The 15,505-nt window shown below is 33.2% G+C and overlaps 1 protein-coding gene across 1 annotated transcript in view; it reads left to right on the plus strand.

Annotated features, from left to right (window-relative positions):
* PLS1 (plastin 1) overlaps positions 1-15,505 on the plus strand; it is a 48,255-nt gene that overhangs the window by 22,878 nt on the left and 9,872 nt on the right. Inside the window, exons 9-11 of the mRNA XM_081301817.1 lie at positions 1,183-1,378; positions 6,176-6,254; positions 9,672-9,786. Coding sequence (XP_081157943.1) covers positions 1,183-1,378; positions 6,176-6,254; positions 9,672-9,786 — 390 coding nt within the window. The remainder of the gene's footprint in view (positions 1-1,182; positions 1,379-6,175; positions 6,255-9,671; positions 9,787-15,505) is intronic.

Genomic DNA, 15,505 nt, shown 5'->3' on the forward strand with positions numbered 1-15,505 from the left:
TGTATTTGTAGAAGATACTTTTTTAGTATGACCACAACACTTTATCCCTAAAAATTAATAATAATCTATAACATCACCTAGTTATTGTTGACATCTGTAATTAATTTGAAAATGTCAAATTTTCCTTTTGTGGTTCATTTGAATTACAATCCAAATAAGATCCACATATTGCGATCTATTGATATCTACCTTTGTAACTTTTATTGTTTAATGGCATTGAATCTATCACTTTCTCATATCATGTAAATTTTTACTACTTTAAAACTCTGGTACACAGAATCAGATAGGTTATGATCCTTGGTTATGGTAACTCTCTTGATGGGCCCATACATGGACCTCCTTTCATTTTTAGTTGTGATTGTTTTGAAATTGTTACAAGCCTCATAAACCCTCAATCCAACTTGAAAACTAAGACCTTGATGATAATTTTCATTTAGCCATACAGTTCTTCATCTCTCTGCCTCACCTCAGTTTGGTAGCCACCATCTTTAATCTTTGTGTTCATTTTTATTTTGCTTCTCTTTTTATGTAGTTTCCTTTCATCAAATGCATTCCTTATTAAATCTTTTATTTTCCTGGGCAACTTCATGTGAAGTTTATCATTATACTTAAATTTCTAGTGCTATTTTGAACTTAATGTCTCTGAGTCACTCATTTTGGAGTTAATGAATGAACTGGTATATTCATACAATGATACACCATCATTATGTCATGATATATCATTATATCATGGTGTATCATTGTATGAATATACCAGTTCATTCATCTACTCTCACATTCATGAGCATTTGGCTTGATTTGTTTGTTTCCAGGGTTTGCAAGGTGCTGTTCCTTCTGATTTTAATAGTTTTATATGATTCCAAGCTGTTTTTCATTGAAAAAAGAGTATGGGAAATACCACTCAATGTAGAATGGGTGAGGCAACTAAACCTGGCACTCTACCAAGTGACGGTGTTGCCTACACTTTAACCAACAGGAGCTTACTGATATAATATTTGAGGGGCTTGTTGAGTATTTCAGCAATGAGTGTTAAATATGACTCAGTGGTCCCAGCAAGAAAACTGAGTGACTTTTTCCTTTTTGATTAGAAAAAGGGGAGGGGGAGTTGAAATATCTATAACTATAAAAATTATGCCAATCAAAAAAAGGTTTAATCTTAACCATTTTTATTTCCTTGTTTAGGAGAGAAATGACCTGAAGCGTGCTGAATTCATGCTTCAAGAAGCAGATAAACTAGGCTGCAGACAGTTTGTTACTCCTGCTGATGTGGTTTCAGGCAATCCTAAACTTAATTTAGCCTTTGTAGCTAATCTTTTTAACACATATCCATGCCTACACAAACCTGATAATAATGACATCGATATAAATTTATTGGAAGGTATGTTGTTTCTGCCTTTAATTGAAACATTGTATTTCTCTTCTTGTGGTACTGTCTTACTTCGTTGTCAGAGCTAGGGAATTTATTGTAGAAGATGCACTTTATTGTGTGTAGGCATGTGCATCTATTAAAAAGTTCAAATTACAGAAAGTGATTGTTGGTTTTGGTTAAAAGAGAATGCTGGGGTAAATTATCTTATTTGTCATTTCTCCATAAGAATTTAGTGGAAACTATCAAGACATTTAAAATATGATCCTATGAGTACCACCAATATGGATAGTGAATTATCTCTTGGAGGAAAAAAAACAATTATTGGTAGCTTTTTTTCTCCTTTGAAAAGCAGTTTGACTCCAGTATTATTCTCTTTTTAATAGTTTTGGTGTACATGAAAAATATTACAGTATTCATTACTTGTCTTGTGTGTGGGCTACTGTTATCTGTCTCATAATATATAATACTTTCCTATTTTGCTTCATGAAATGCAGATTTGACCCCTCCTAATGTAGGTACTGTATTTAGTACTTTTCTATACTCTAAAAATGTATTCTTTCTGAATGTTCTTTTTATTAGTGCCATTTATTCTTTCCATTTGGGTTGATATTTATTTTTTGCATTGTTCATGCTGTGTTGTCTTAATATGCCTATAGAATGAATAATGACAAGCAAGAAACAGAAACAAAGTTTAATTAAATAGCAGAACAAAAAAAAAATATCAGAGCAAGGCTTTGATCATATATACTCTCGACCTAAAGTGCCTTCTATAGTGATGGGATACTGTAGTTGCAAACACAGTAGGAACTAGTTTTGATAATTGGACATAATGATTTGGTGTAAAGTCTTTATCTTTCTCTCCTGTGATAAATCTTATTTTTTATCACAAGCCATCTTTGAAAGGATTCATTTAGGTTCTACAACAGATTATTTGGCATTATTTAGCTATGTTACATTTACTAAATGTCAGTGAAGCTTATAATATATGAATCATCATAATGACCAAAACATTCTCAAGTCTAGTTTTTTCTCCTTGTTTCCCAGCCTCTTGCTTTTTTCTTCCATTCTCACAGCCTCATTCACATGCATACCTATACCCCACTAGTATCAGAATGAGCAGTGCTGGTGGTTGTTGGAGAGGGGCCAGTCTAAGATTTTTTTCTCAGTTGCCCTTATTTGGAGAAGGCAGGGATTCTGCCTGGTGGGGAGAATTTGATGTTGCAGTATTCATTCTCTCACAAAACTACCCCTGTTTCTTTCCTTCCCCAGTGAGACTGAGTGAAAATTCAGTTCATGATCTTTTTCTTTAAGTGCCACAACTAGAGTTCTGATTTCCTTGTCACCTTGTAATTATAGTGTCATGATGAATGAAAGAAATTTCAAATTTCATAAATATATTTTTTGAGAAATAGGATTAATTCAATTCACTCTTCTGAGGGTAACTTAAATAAGATATAAAGACTACATTTTCTACATAGATCTGTAACCAAGAGGAAAAATAGAAAAAAAACTATATATATATATATATATATATATATATATATATATATATATATATATATTTGTAAAGAGAAATTTAGAGTAAAAGATTAGAACTTAAAAATTTGGCAAAGGGGCTGGGGTTGTGGCTCAGTGGTAGAGCATTCGCCTAGCATGTGCAAGGCCCTGGGTTCAATCCTCAGCATTACATAAAAATAAATGAATAAAATAAAAGTATTGTGTCCGACTACAACTAAAAAATAAACATTAAAAATAATTAAGTAAAAAAGAAGACTGCTAGGTTTTTATCGGTCTGGAAAATTTCAAAATCCCTCTGTGTCTTATAGTAGAAGGCATTGTTTAGAGTGGCATATTAAAAATGATCTGCTTTTTATAGTCACTGAATTCTTGCTAGATATCTTTTCCAACTTGCTCGCTCTATTTGTCATGTTTGAATTCTTTTGCTAGTGTTCAGCATGCTTTTGAAATTTTTCAGTGTGCACAGGATTGCTACATATTTCCATTAGGATTGACTATATTTGTTAAGATACTATGGAAGTATTTATCAATCCTCTTTATGTAGAACATATGTATGTCCTGATACATCTGCCGAAATGTATTTGACTTTGACTGTCATCAGCATATTTCCTCTGTAAATTTAAGTTTGTATAGATCCCTGTGAATTATGAAGCTTGACCGTATCACATCCCAAATTCATATATTAGTATGTCCTCATTGGCAAAGAATTTTATCTGTGAGGAACTAAAAGTACAATTAAATATTAAACCTTTACATCTAATTGATCCAAACAAGTTGGCTACATATAGAGAGACCATCTCAGAATTTATTCATGGTGATAGAAAGTACCTAGGCCACAGAATTAGAAAGACTTTATTCAAATCATGTTTCTACTACTTCTTATCTGAGTAACCTCTGTCTTTGTTTTCTCATATATAAAACAGGACTAATAATATTTATTTAATAAAAGTTAGAAAGCAAGTTAAATGTGACCACAAGTAGAAAAGTTGTAGTCAGAGTGGGAGGTGGAAAGCACTTAATACATTACAGCATAGTGGATGTTGGATCTATATTAGTTCCTTTTCTTTCATCTTAGTAGTCTACTTTTGTTATTTTTATTGAAATCTGTATTGATGCAGATGTCAATTTGATCTACAAATGAAAAGAATATAATTCTTTCTATCTTAAATATCAGCAATTAAGATTTCAGTTTGAAAACCACTTCAGTTGTCTACAATCCAGAAAACATTGTCTAATCTGGAATACATATGTTTTTGTAATGCTTTACCATGGCTCTTGCATAAATGCATAGTGCTTCTAGCTTTGAGCATTTATTTACCAAGATAACTTGAAATGGCGCTTGACAAATAAATGCTCATTTCTGAAATCTACTTTTCTTTGCAGAGATTAAAAGTTAAAATTATAATTAGTTGAGAATAAAAGGAAGAAGCATGAATCTCTGAAGCTTATAACAGTTTCAGAACTCAATCAAAATGCAAGCTTAGTATCTTTTAAAATATTCATTATATCATCAGTCAGTAGAATTTGAATATTTTAATTATTTTACTGGGACATTCAAACTTTGTAATTTTAACACATCTTTTGGATTTTCCCAAGTGGGAATAATGTGAAAAGTTTCTAATATCTGGAAAAAATTTTATATAAGTATATATAGCATTATAACAGATGGTAATAGAGAAATGACCAAAAGGTAAATCCAAGCCACATGCATCAAGCTATTATTCACAGTATGTTTATCTTTGTCATGTTGTGGATAGTTCAGGGAATAATTTTGAATCTTTTTTAATAACTACTGTAAGTAAGGTAGGCCTGGATTCTGGGAATATTTTTTTAAAAAAGGTTGTCATATAGATTGTTAATTTAATTATAAGGTGGTTATAGCACAGCACACTGATCAGTTGCCTCTTATGAAGACCAGTGGGAACAAAATTGAAGCAAGAAATTATATGGCTATACAATTTCATAGAATAAGAATTAAAGTAGATTCTGGGAAATCTGTTAGGTAATGACATTGAAAACCACATGAAGATATATTGGGCAGTTTATTTCCTGAAAGGTTGATGAAAATAACAGTGTCCTTTAGATCATAAAAGGTTTTGGTACCTATTTTTGTTCATACTATCTGTGGCACTTAGCCTGAAGATTACTGTACAGATGATTCTAGAGGAATGGACCCTGAAGCTCAGATGGTTATTGATTTCTATATTGAATTGTCCAGAGAGTCTCACATGGGCCCAAGTTTAGAGAGTGTCCTGAACTTGAATAGGAATTAGAAGTGATGAAAAGTGAAATGTTTCAGCTTTCAGAAGTCTGGTGATTAGATACAATCTAGGCTATTCCACTGTCCCCCAACTTTGCTGAAGGACAAATTATTTTGGTTGGTCATTTAGGACCATTTGCAATCAGCATGTAACTGCAAGGCAAATGCAGCAGGGGACCCACATCTCTACTTGCTTTGTGGTACCCCTTCCCTACATTTTCCTTATAGGTAGTGTTTTTACTGCTGTGAAGGGAATGGCCTGGACCATTAACCCAGGTTAAATAATAGTGCCTGCAGGAGTTGTCTTCTTGAGGTGACCTTTGAGGTTCAGGAACTTAATATGATGAAGTATAACTTTAGCTTAGCACACATTAGAGTGCTAGGTGGGGTCCATATTCATCAAGTATTTTCAGTAGTGATAATCTAAATAAACCCAGGAAGCCTGTAAAATAGTTATTTCACATGCCCGCCCCCAGTGATCTGTTCTTAAATATTATTAGAGATTCCCTCTCTCCTTCATTGTTTGGTATAAAGTATAGGTTTGTACACCCAGAAACTTTCCTGTATGAAACCATAATCTGTATAAAATTAGTTTCCCAATACACTGTATTGGGAAAAGCAAAGCTTTTCTATTTCTGTTTAATATGCTGATGTTATCCCGAAAGCTAAAAGATTTCGTTTTACAATGTTTATCTAGTCCTTTTTGCATCTAATCATAACTTCAGACTACACAAGTTTATCTGTGGTATTTATGGACAGTAGTAATTCACAGACATCAACTAAGGGAATCTAGATGAAGAAAAAGAGAATGGGAAGCCAGAGTGAGGGGGAGAGAGTGGTGTGTACGCGAAGGCTTCCTAGATGGTGGGGGATAAGATTGTTTTTCTTTTTTCCTCCAAAGAAATTATGGTATCTAAAGAACCCTGACCAAGTATGTATGGCCAATTTGTACCTGTCTGAATAGTTTAAAATATAGTTCCTGACTCTTTCTGTCCTGAATCATCAGTGTGAATTTATGTGTAATCTAGGAGAGAGCAAGGAAGAGCGGACTTTTCGGAACTGGATGAATTCCTTGGGTGTCAACCCATATATTAATCATTTGTACAGGTAATTATTTTACTGTGTTTGAACCTTACTGTCAGGATCAAATTCCCCTCACCCCCATTCTGGAAGGAACCCAAGTCCTCACACATGCTAGGCAAATACTCTACCACTAAGCTACACCCCCAGCCCCAGAGGTCGAATTTAAAAAGTTTCAAACTGTAGGTATGTTTACATAATAGCATTTTCTCTTATCACAAGGAGTTAGCTAACATTTAGAGTTTCAGAATGCTGGGAATTGGCAATATAGTAAAATTTTAAAAAAATATAATAATTATAATTTTTGATGATTGAAATACATCAGTAAAGATACACATTATTCTTTCGTGGTAATCTTGAAAATAAGAAATTACTTCGGCTTTAGCATATTAGAATAACAGTAATATATGATAAATGATTCTTAACCTTTATATCGGTATTCATCATTACAATTCATATTTTTAATTTATTTTCATCACAATCTCAATTACTCTAAAATGTTTGTGTATGCTTTTATTTAATTTATAGAAATAACTTGTTTTCCCTGGTAATTATTAAATTTTTATCTTTGTTTAAAAATGACAATATATAGCTGGGTACAGGGGTACAGACCTGTGATGCCAGTGACTAGCAAGACTGAGGCAGGAGAATCACAAGTTTGGGGACTGTCTGAAGAAAGATGGGGAGACAGAGGATGTGGTAGAGAATCCCTGGATTCAATCCCCGTGTGACAGCATATAATTAACATTGATTGAACTAAGAAGATATTATACTAAATCATTTCCAATGCTGTTAGTGATAACAATGTGTCTTCCTAAATGTGGGTGAGAAGAAATCTTTCTTCTCATTATTATAACATCTTGCCTTGAAAAACATATAAAGGAACTCAACTTCAGCTAACTTTTTATTTTTTAAGGAAAAAAGCCTAACTAAACCTATCATTAATTTACACATGAAGGAAACTCTTTTTTAAAGAGTTTAACTCTATCTAAAGATTGACCAAGTTATTATTTAAATATGAAGATTAATGTCATAGCAGACAACCTAACTTGCTGAGGATTAGTAGTAGTAATATAGTAATTTCTGCTTCTTGGTATGTATTAAAACTGTTCTTTAAGATCTAAAACCAAATATTGCCTTATTCTGTTAATTGGCTCAGTGTGATAGGCTCATTTTAATTCCAGCTAAACAAGAAGAGATGTACATCAATTTTAGAAGAGCTACATTATATTAGGGCAGGTAAAACTCAAATATTGGACATGAGAGAGGAATAGATCTTTATGAACTAATTTGAAAGAACAAATAGCTCTAGTGTGTTTCTAGGATCAGTTTGCGGAATTCATCCTGAAATTTATGGAAGTAATTTCATCTCTCTGGGTCTCAGTTTTCCCATTTGTAGAACATCAATAATAATACCATATTACACAGGAATGAGAGTGGGTTCACTTAAGAAAAAAAAATCATGAAATAGATGGATTCTAGAACCTACACAAATACCTTAGTAATATCTTTTTTGTTTTTGTTTTTTTTTTTTGGAACTGGGGATTGAACCCAGGGGCACTTGACTACTGAGCCACATCCCCAGTCCTTTTTAATTTTTATTTTGAGACAGGATCTGACTAACTTGATTAGGGCCTCGCTAAATTGCTAAGGCTGGCTTTGAGATCTTCCTGCCTCAGCCTCCTGAGCCATTGGGATTACAGGTTTGCATCACTCTGCCTGGCTAGTATACCTTTTTTATAGAAAATGCTCATCTGCTTACAGATAACCTTGTCAGATTTTTTAAAAAAATATGTTGATACTAGTATCTAGATTTTTTTAATGTTTATTTAGTTATAGATGAACATACAGTATCTTTATTTACTTATTTTTATGTGGTACTGAGGATTGAACCCAGTGCCTCACACGTACGAGGCAAGCACTTTACCACTGAGCTACAGCCTCAGTCCCAACCTTGCAGATTTTAATTACTTTCAGATTAGACTTTCCCCATCAGTCAGCACAGAGCCCAGCCTCCTTCACTGCCATATGGTGTATGCTTAGAGAATGCAAACTAACCTTAATATCAACCTTAGTAAGACATAACTCAGTGAATAAGCTGTTAAAGGAGAAAAGCCACATACTACATCACAGGCCTAGCAATTTAAAAAATCAATTGCTACTGCTTTATGTCCTTAGCATACAGAATTGAGAATAGACTCAACACAGACATATTTTCTCAGGAGAACTTAACTTTTCTCAATACAAGGTAGTAGTTCTCACTTTAAGAACTCCTGCTTGCTTATAAATTCCCTCCTCTTAACCTTCATCATTGAACATGAACCACTGCCTACTTAATAGCTGTGGCTTTTCTATAATTAAAGTTTCTAAAAATACTAGTATATCACTAAGATATGAATTTATTCTACTGTACAAGTTTCAAGAAATATGTAAGTATACAGATAAAATAAAATATACACTTGCCTTCTTACCCTCTCATACTTCCTTTTTCCTGCCCAGAGGTAATCCATATTAATAGTCCTTAGCATACATAGGTATATAAATACATTTGACTCTAATTTTTAAAAAAATAAATGAGATCCAACCATGTGAAGTGTTCTGCCATTTACTCTTTTAAACTTAATATTCCCTTGTAAAGAGTGTCATGTTGGTATATAGAGATCTACATAACTATTTCTAATGGTGGCCCAGGAGTTCATAGTGTGGATAGTTTATTCAATAGCTCTTAATGGCCAGGCATTTAAGCTGTTTCCAAATTTATAAATACTATGAGCGGGGTGCAGTGACATGTGCCTACAGTCTTAGCTACTCAGGAGGCTGAGGCAGGAGGATTGTTGTAGCCCAGAAATTAGAAACTAGTCTGGGCAATAGAGATCTGGTCTCAAAAAAAAAATTATCGATACTGTGGCAACAAATGTCTTTCTCTGTGTGTGTACATATGTATTTACTTACCTACATATATATGTATGTGTGTATATATATGCATGGATATGATTATATGTACATATATAAATGCATACAAATGTTTTTGTAAATATTTACAACAAATTTTTGGGCACATTCTTAGATTGGAAGTTCTGGGTCAAATTATATATCCTGTTATTCTATAAGCATTAAATGACCCTATTGTGGATTTTTTTTCTTTGCCGTACTAGAGATTGAGCCCAGAGCCTTGCACATGCTAGCTGAGTGCTTTCCTACAGAGCTACGTTTGTAGTCCTTTTTTTAGTTTTATTTTGAGACAGGGTCTCAGTAAGTTTCCTAGGCTGGCCTCAAAATTGCTTTCTTCTGCTTGAGCCTCCTGAGTAGCTGGGGTCACAGATTTGTACCACCATGTCCAGCCTTTGTGTTTTTCAAGAAATATGTCCACCGTCAGTGTACTTCATAAAATTAAATAATACCAACATTGACTCTTCTCTCATCTCCTTTTCCTTCTTGTTTTAGTGACCTTGCAGATGCTCTAGTGATCTTTCAGCTCTATGAAATGATTCGAGTGCCAGTTGACTGGAGCCATGTCAACAAACCTCCTTATCCTGCTCTTGGAGGAAACATGAAGAAGGTGAATGAAATAATGATTGTGGCTATATTGTCATTGTTCTGATATAAAACAGAAAATTTAGATTTTCATGAAGCTTGGTAAACGATGGCCTGTCCTCACTGTTCTGTTTCAAACCAATATGTTAAACCTGATAGCCTTTTTACAAGTTTGCTTTAATAAATATTTGGAAGTTGGAGGCAGTCTTTCCAGTCAGACACTTTTATAAATGCTTTCTTCTTTAGCAAGTTGTAGTATTAATGTTCTTTGAGATGTATTGTTAAGTGCGCTCTTATTTTATATTTGCCACAACTTGCTGAATCTTTACTGGTTATTCATTCATTTACTCAGCAGATATTTGATTACCTACTATATATTACAGTGCAATGCATAATATAAAAAAAAACAAGTTATGGAGCCCTAAAGTAGGCAGGGAGATAAGATAAACCACTACAATATAGGACAGTATAAGCAAAGTGATAGTATGGGTTTTAAAGAAGAAAAGGCCACAGGTCGCCCTTATGAAAGGCTTCATGCAGAAGGCTGATTTTTGAGGTAGACCTTGAGGAATGTATTATTGAATTTTGTCACAAGGTGGATGGAGAAGGGGCTGAGGGTTAAGGTAAACAATAATAGTGGGAAAGTGTGTTTCTGGGAATTAAGGAAAATGGTTTTGCTACAGCAGAAGATTTTGATAGGTAAGCAGTTAATTAAAAATTGGGATTGGAGCAAGATATTAAGAACCTTGAATGCCAGATTAAAGAACATAGGTTTTAAGCTATAAGCAGTGGAAAGTCAATAAATGTTTTTGAAGGCAGTGATTTCATTACATCTGGTGGAAGAAAATCTGGTAGATGAATGTAAAAAGAAGTTCTTACCTTCCAGTATTTTTCATATAGGATCAGTAGTTTCCTTGGTGTTCATGTTTGTTCTGTGGAAACCTTTTTGGGTTTTTTGCATTTCCTTTTTACCTTTTTTTTTAGTGTCATTTGCTTTCTAAAGTAAAAGTATGCAGGACTTTCAAATTTTAATACTTTCATTTAACCTCATCCTTTTGTTTAAAATAAGAATACTTTAAATATACTAAACAAATTAGTGGACTAAATTTTCTGGAACTTACTTGTTTGATTAATATGAAATTGACCAGCATTTTCATAATGTTAAAACTGTTGGTAGTTGAATAAGAAGAAATATAATCGTATTCCTGGACAGAAAGACTAAATAACATAAAGAGATCAAATTTTTTTCTAGTCAACTTACCGGTAGAACATAATTCCATTTAGAATCTAAGACTGTGTGTGTGTAGCAGGGGATAGGTGAAACAATTTATATATGTGTGTGTATTAGGGGGTAGGTGGGACTTATAAAGTGATTCTAAAGCTTCACTGGAAGAAGGAAAAGCCCTGAATAGTCAGGAACATTTTCCAAGGATGTTGAGGGATATTTTAGAGATGTTAGAAAAAATAGTCATGGGTTAATGATGAACCACATATACAATGGTGAGTCCCTAAGATTATATCACCTGTTGACGTCATGACCATAGTGACACATTTCTTATTAAGCAGTACATGGCTATATATTAAAATTTATAGTGAAGGTATAGTAAATGAAATATTTAGTATGAATGTAAAAATGGAATGGAATAGGATATCCAAGAAATCCTAAACCTAAGAACTTAATATATGGCAAGGTGCTTGCTGAATTCAAGAGGGAAAGGAAAGATCATCCAAAAAATGATGCCAGAAAAACCTAGTTAACTATTTAGTTAGAAAAAAAACCCCACAGTCTTTACCATATATAATCCACCAAAGTAAATGCCAGGCGGATTTAAAGTAAGGAGTATTAAAATATAATAAAACTCTTAAAGTGTAAGTGAATGATTCTCTATTCCTGGAATAAATAATAAATTACAAAGGAAAAAGTAGATATGAATACATTTCATATAAACTTCAAACTTTATGTACAAAAATAAATCGATAAAGAAAAGTTAAAAGCAAACGTGAAGAATCCATGTTTACAAAAAGTATGACAAGTGGTTAATAATGTAAATATAAGTAGTTCATACAAATCAACTACTGAAATCCAGTTGCTGTTACCAGCACAATGGGAAAACAACATGAGTTCAAAATTCACAGAAAAAAATGATGGGTAATACACAGAAAAACTTTTACCCACCATAAAGAAATGCAGTTTAATACAAGAAATTGCATCCAGTGTTAAGAGGATATGTTCCTTTTTAGAACCTTTCTAGAATCAGTTTGGTAATATATTATCAATAATCTTTAAAAAAAAAACTACAAATCTTTTGGGATTGGAGTTATGGCTCAGTGGTAGAGCCTGGGATATGTGAGACACTGGGTTCAATTCTGAGCACCACATATGAATAAATAAATGAAATAAAGGTTCACTGACAACTAAAATATATGTTTAAAAATCCTTTGATCTAATAATTTCAATTCTTATCATCTATTCTGATGAAAAATCAGGAAGTCAGACAAGCAATTGTCCGCCAGAATGTTTATCACCATAATGTTTATAGAACAAAAACTAAAAACAATTGTTCAATAAAGCATTAGTAGTGACTCACTTATAAGATGAAGTAAAATTTGCCATTAAAAATAGTGTTTTAGCCTGGCGTGGTAATGAACGCCTGTAATCCCAGTGGCTTGGGGGGCTGAGGCAGGAGGATAGAGAGTTCAAAGCCAGCTTCAGCAAAAACTAGGCAGTACGCAATTCAGTGAGACCCTGTCTCTAAATAAAATACAAGATAGGGCTGGGGATGTGGCTCAGTGTTCTAGTGTCCCTGAGTTCAAACCCCAGGACAAAAAAAAAAAAAAAAAAAAGTATTTTAGCTGAGGCAGAAGAATTGCAAGTTCAAAGCCAGTCTGAGCAACTTAGCAAGGCCCTAAGCAACTGAGCAAGAACCTGTCTCAGAATAAAAAATAAAAAAGGCTGGGGATATGTCTTAGTGGTTAAGTGCCTTTGGGTTTAATCCCTGGGTACCAAAAAAGAAATTTTAAAAAAGTGTTTTAGTAATAGTGGCATGGGAAAGCAATATATAAAACTGTGTATGTACATGATATAAATCTGTTTTAAACATATAATTCAAAAAGGACTTCTAATCTTCCTCTACATCCCCAGAATGAACATATATTTATAGACTTTGTAATTTAAAAAATAAAAGACTTTTAAAAGTAAATACATCATAATATTAGAAGTTTTAAAATTGGTAGTATAATAGTATAATGATAAATTTATATTCATATTTATCAGTATTTCTGATGGTTGGACTGAGTACATTTTAAACTTTCAATTGATTTGCTCACAGTTTTTGTCACAGAAGTACAATTCAGAAAATCTTTAAGAATTCAGAAAATCTTGTTGAATAATTTCATTTAATTTTTTTTTTGTCAATGGACCTTTTATTTATTTATATGTGGTGCTGAGAATCAAACCCAGTGCCTCACAGATGCCAGGCAAATGCTCCACCACTAAGCCACAACCCCAGTCTTAAGTTTGTTTTTTTTTTTTTCCTTCAAAATTTCTTATGTAAAATGTAACAGGAAAACACAAATTGAACCATTCATTATGCTAGGCATTTTTATGTTAATTGCAAAATATTACAAATGAATCATATGTAGAATGCTTCATTTCAACAAATACTAGCAATTTAGTAGAATTAAACATAAAGCCTGAGATAAAATTGAGATGCTTAAAAAACAAAAAAGCAGTCCTTTTCATGACACATTATCGTAGGGAATTATTTTATGGACTTTGGGCAATCATCAATGCACATCACTTCACTTATAAAGTTCATAAAACTGTATCATTAAATATATTTCGTCATTACTTTTTCAGTATTTGTTGTCACTTGGAACCTAGTATCCTATTACATAACCCTTCTCATTGTCCAAATGAGCCTCAAAAGCATTTGAAGTGCTTGGAATCATTCTTTCATTCACTCTGAGACTGTGCTCTCTAACTTTTCCTTGCTTTCTTTGTGTTCATTTCACCACCCTTTCCCTCCTGGGGACTGAACTTAGGGGCCCTGTACCACTGAGCTACGGCCCCAGCCCTTTTTATTTTTTTTGTTTTGAGGCAAGGTCTCACTAAGTTACTCAGGCTGGCTTTGAACTTGTAATCCTCCTAACTCGGCCTCTGGAGTAGCTGGAATTATAGTTATGCACCATCATGCTTGGCTTTGTGCTCATTCTTAACTTTCATGGGTTCCTCATATTTTAGCCTGACAACTCAAGTATTTCCAAGACTCATTCTTGCCTAAATCTCTTAACTTCTGTATGTACAGCCTCAGAAAGCAGATCTATTTTTAAGATTTTAGATACTATCATAAACATGACTTACCTCCAGGAACCTAATTTCTCATTTTTTCTCCAGTTTAGTACCTCTCCAGATCTTAGAAATGTTCTGCCAAATTTGCAACCAAATGCTGCCCTAAATAGAACACCATTCCCCTTATATTAACACCCACTTCCAGTTTCCCTTTCTTCTTAGTCATACCAGCATCCCCTTAGGCTCTACACTAGCATCCCCTTAGGCTCTACACTAGTGAGATTCTTTCTCACCATCTTCTCTCTCAGGCATTTTGGTCTAACTAACAGATGGCCCTTTACTGAAACACAGTCTACACAAAAGTGATGACTGCAATTTGCCAGTGAAGTTTCCCATTCAAATGAGTATCCATGGTTTTTCTCTCTTTTTATTCACAGTTACGTAATCAGGAGTGCTGATTACTTTCCATAATTTAGGAATCTATTTTTTTTAGTTCTATAAATTTCTATAGCATTTGTTGCAATTAAACAGGCATAATTAAATATGACTACTAGGAAAACTAATTTTGAAATATTATCTCCTTGCATGTAAAAAATATGAATCCAAATCAGATGTTTTATTTGATTTATGAAGTGAACCAGGCAGATGTTACAGAAAGTTCAAAGGATCTTCTTGTATTTTTTTTTAAACCAACTGAACTTCAGGAATTTGAATTCTCTTTAACAAATTTGTTTTTAAAATCTGCTAATTGTATGACCTCTTCTTTGCCTTTCATAGAAATATTTCCTTATTTTTAGAAAAAAATGTATCTGCTTATCCCTGGTTGAATTGTTTTGAAATGGAGCCTTCACTACCTTGAAAAGAAAATTGAGAGAAACTAATTATACTGTTTTTTTCTTAACTGTTTTTCCAAAAAGTACTTAGTAAACACTTTTCTTCTACTGGTGAGATTATACAATTATGAGAGCATACAATTTTACTTAAGGACAACTCATCTACATAAGAATGTATGTGTGTATGTGTGTGTGTGTGTGATATATTTCTATTCTGATAAAAGAAGTACAACACTAGATGATGGGAAATAAGAATATTCTCTAGAGGCCAAGATAGACCAAAAAAAAAAAAAGTACAGAAAAATTTAACCAGACTTAATATCACTAGAAATAAATAGATAGGTGGACAAATAATTTATTGGTATTTATAGATCAGATTTTGACTGTTGGCAAGGCACTGGGCTGGAAGAAGGGAAACTATGATATAGATTTATACACGTAAACATTTTTGTTTTTTAAAAGGAGCCATACAATGAGTAGCAAAAGAAATTACATAAAAGCTAAAATAAGTAAAAGATGGTGCATAAGCATTGCAATATAAGCATTATTAGGAATTCAACAAGTTAACAATCATTATTAACTGGTGTAGTTAAGGTTAAGCCTTTGTTAAATAAAATGGG

The sequence above is a fragment of the Spermophilus citellus genome, assembly GCF_964194105.1.
Source record: "Spermophilus citellus genome assembly, chromosome: 7".
Taxonomy (NCBI): Eukaryota; Metazoa; Chordata; class Mammalia; order Rodentia; family Sciuridae; genus Spermophilus; species Spermophilus citellus.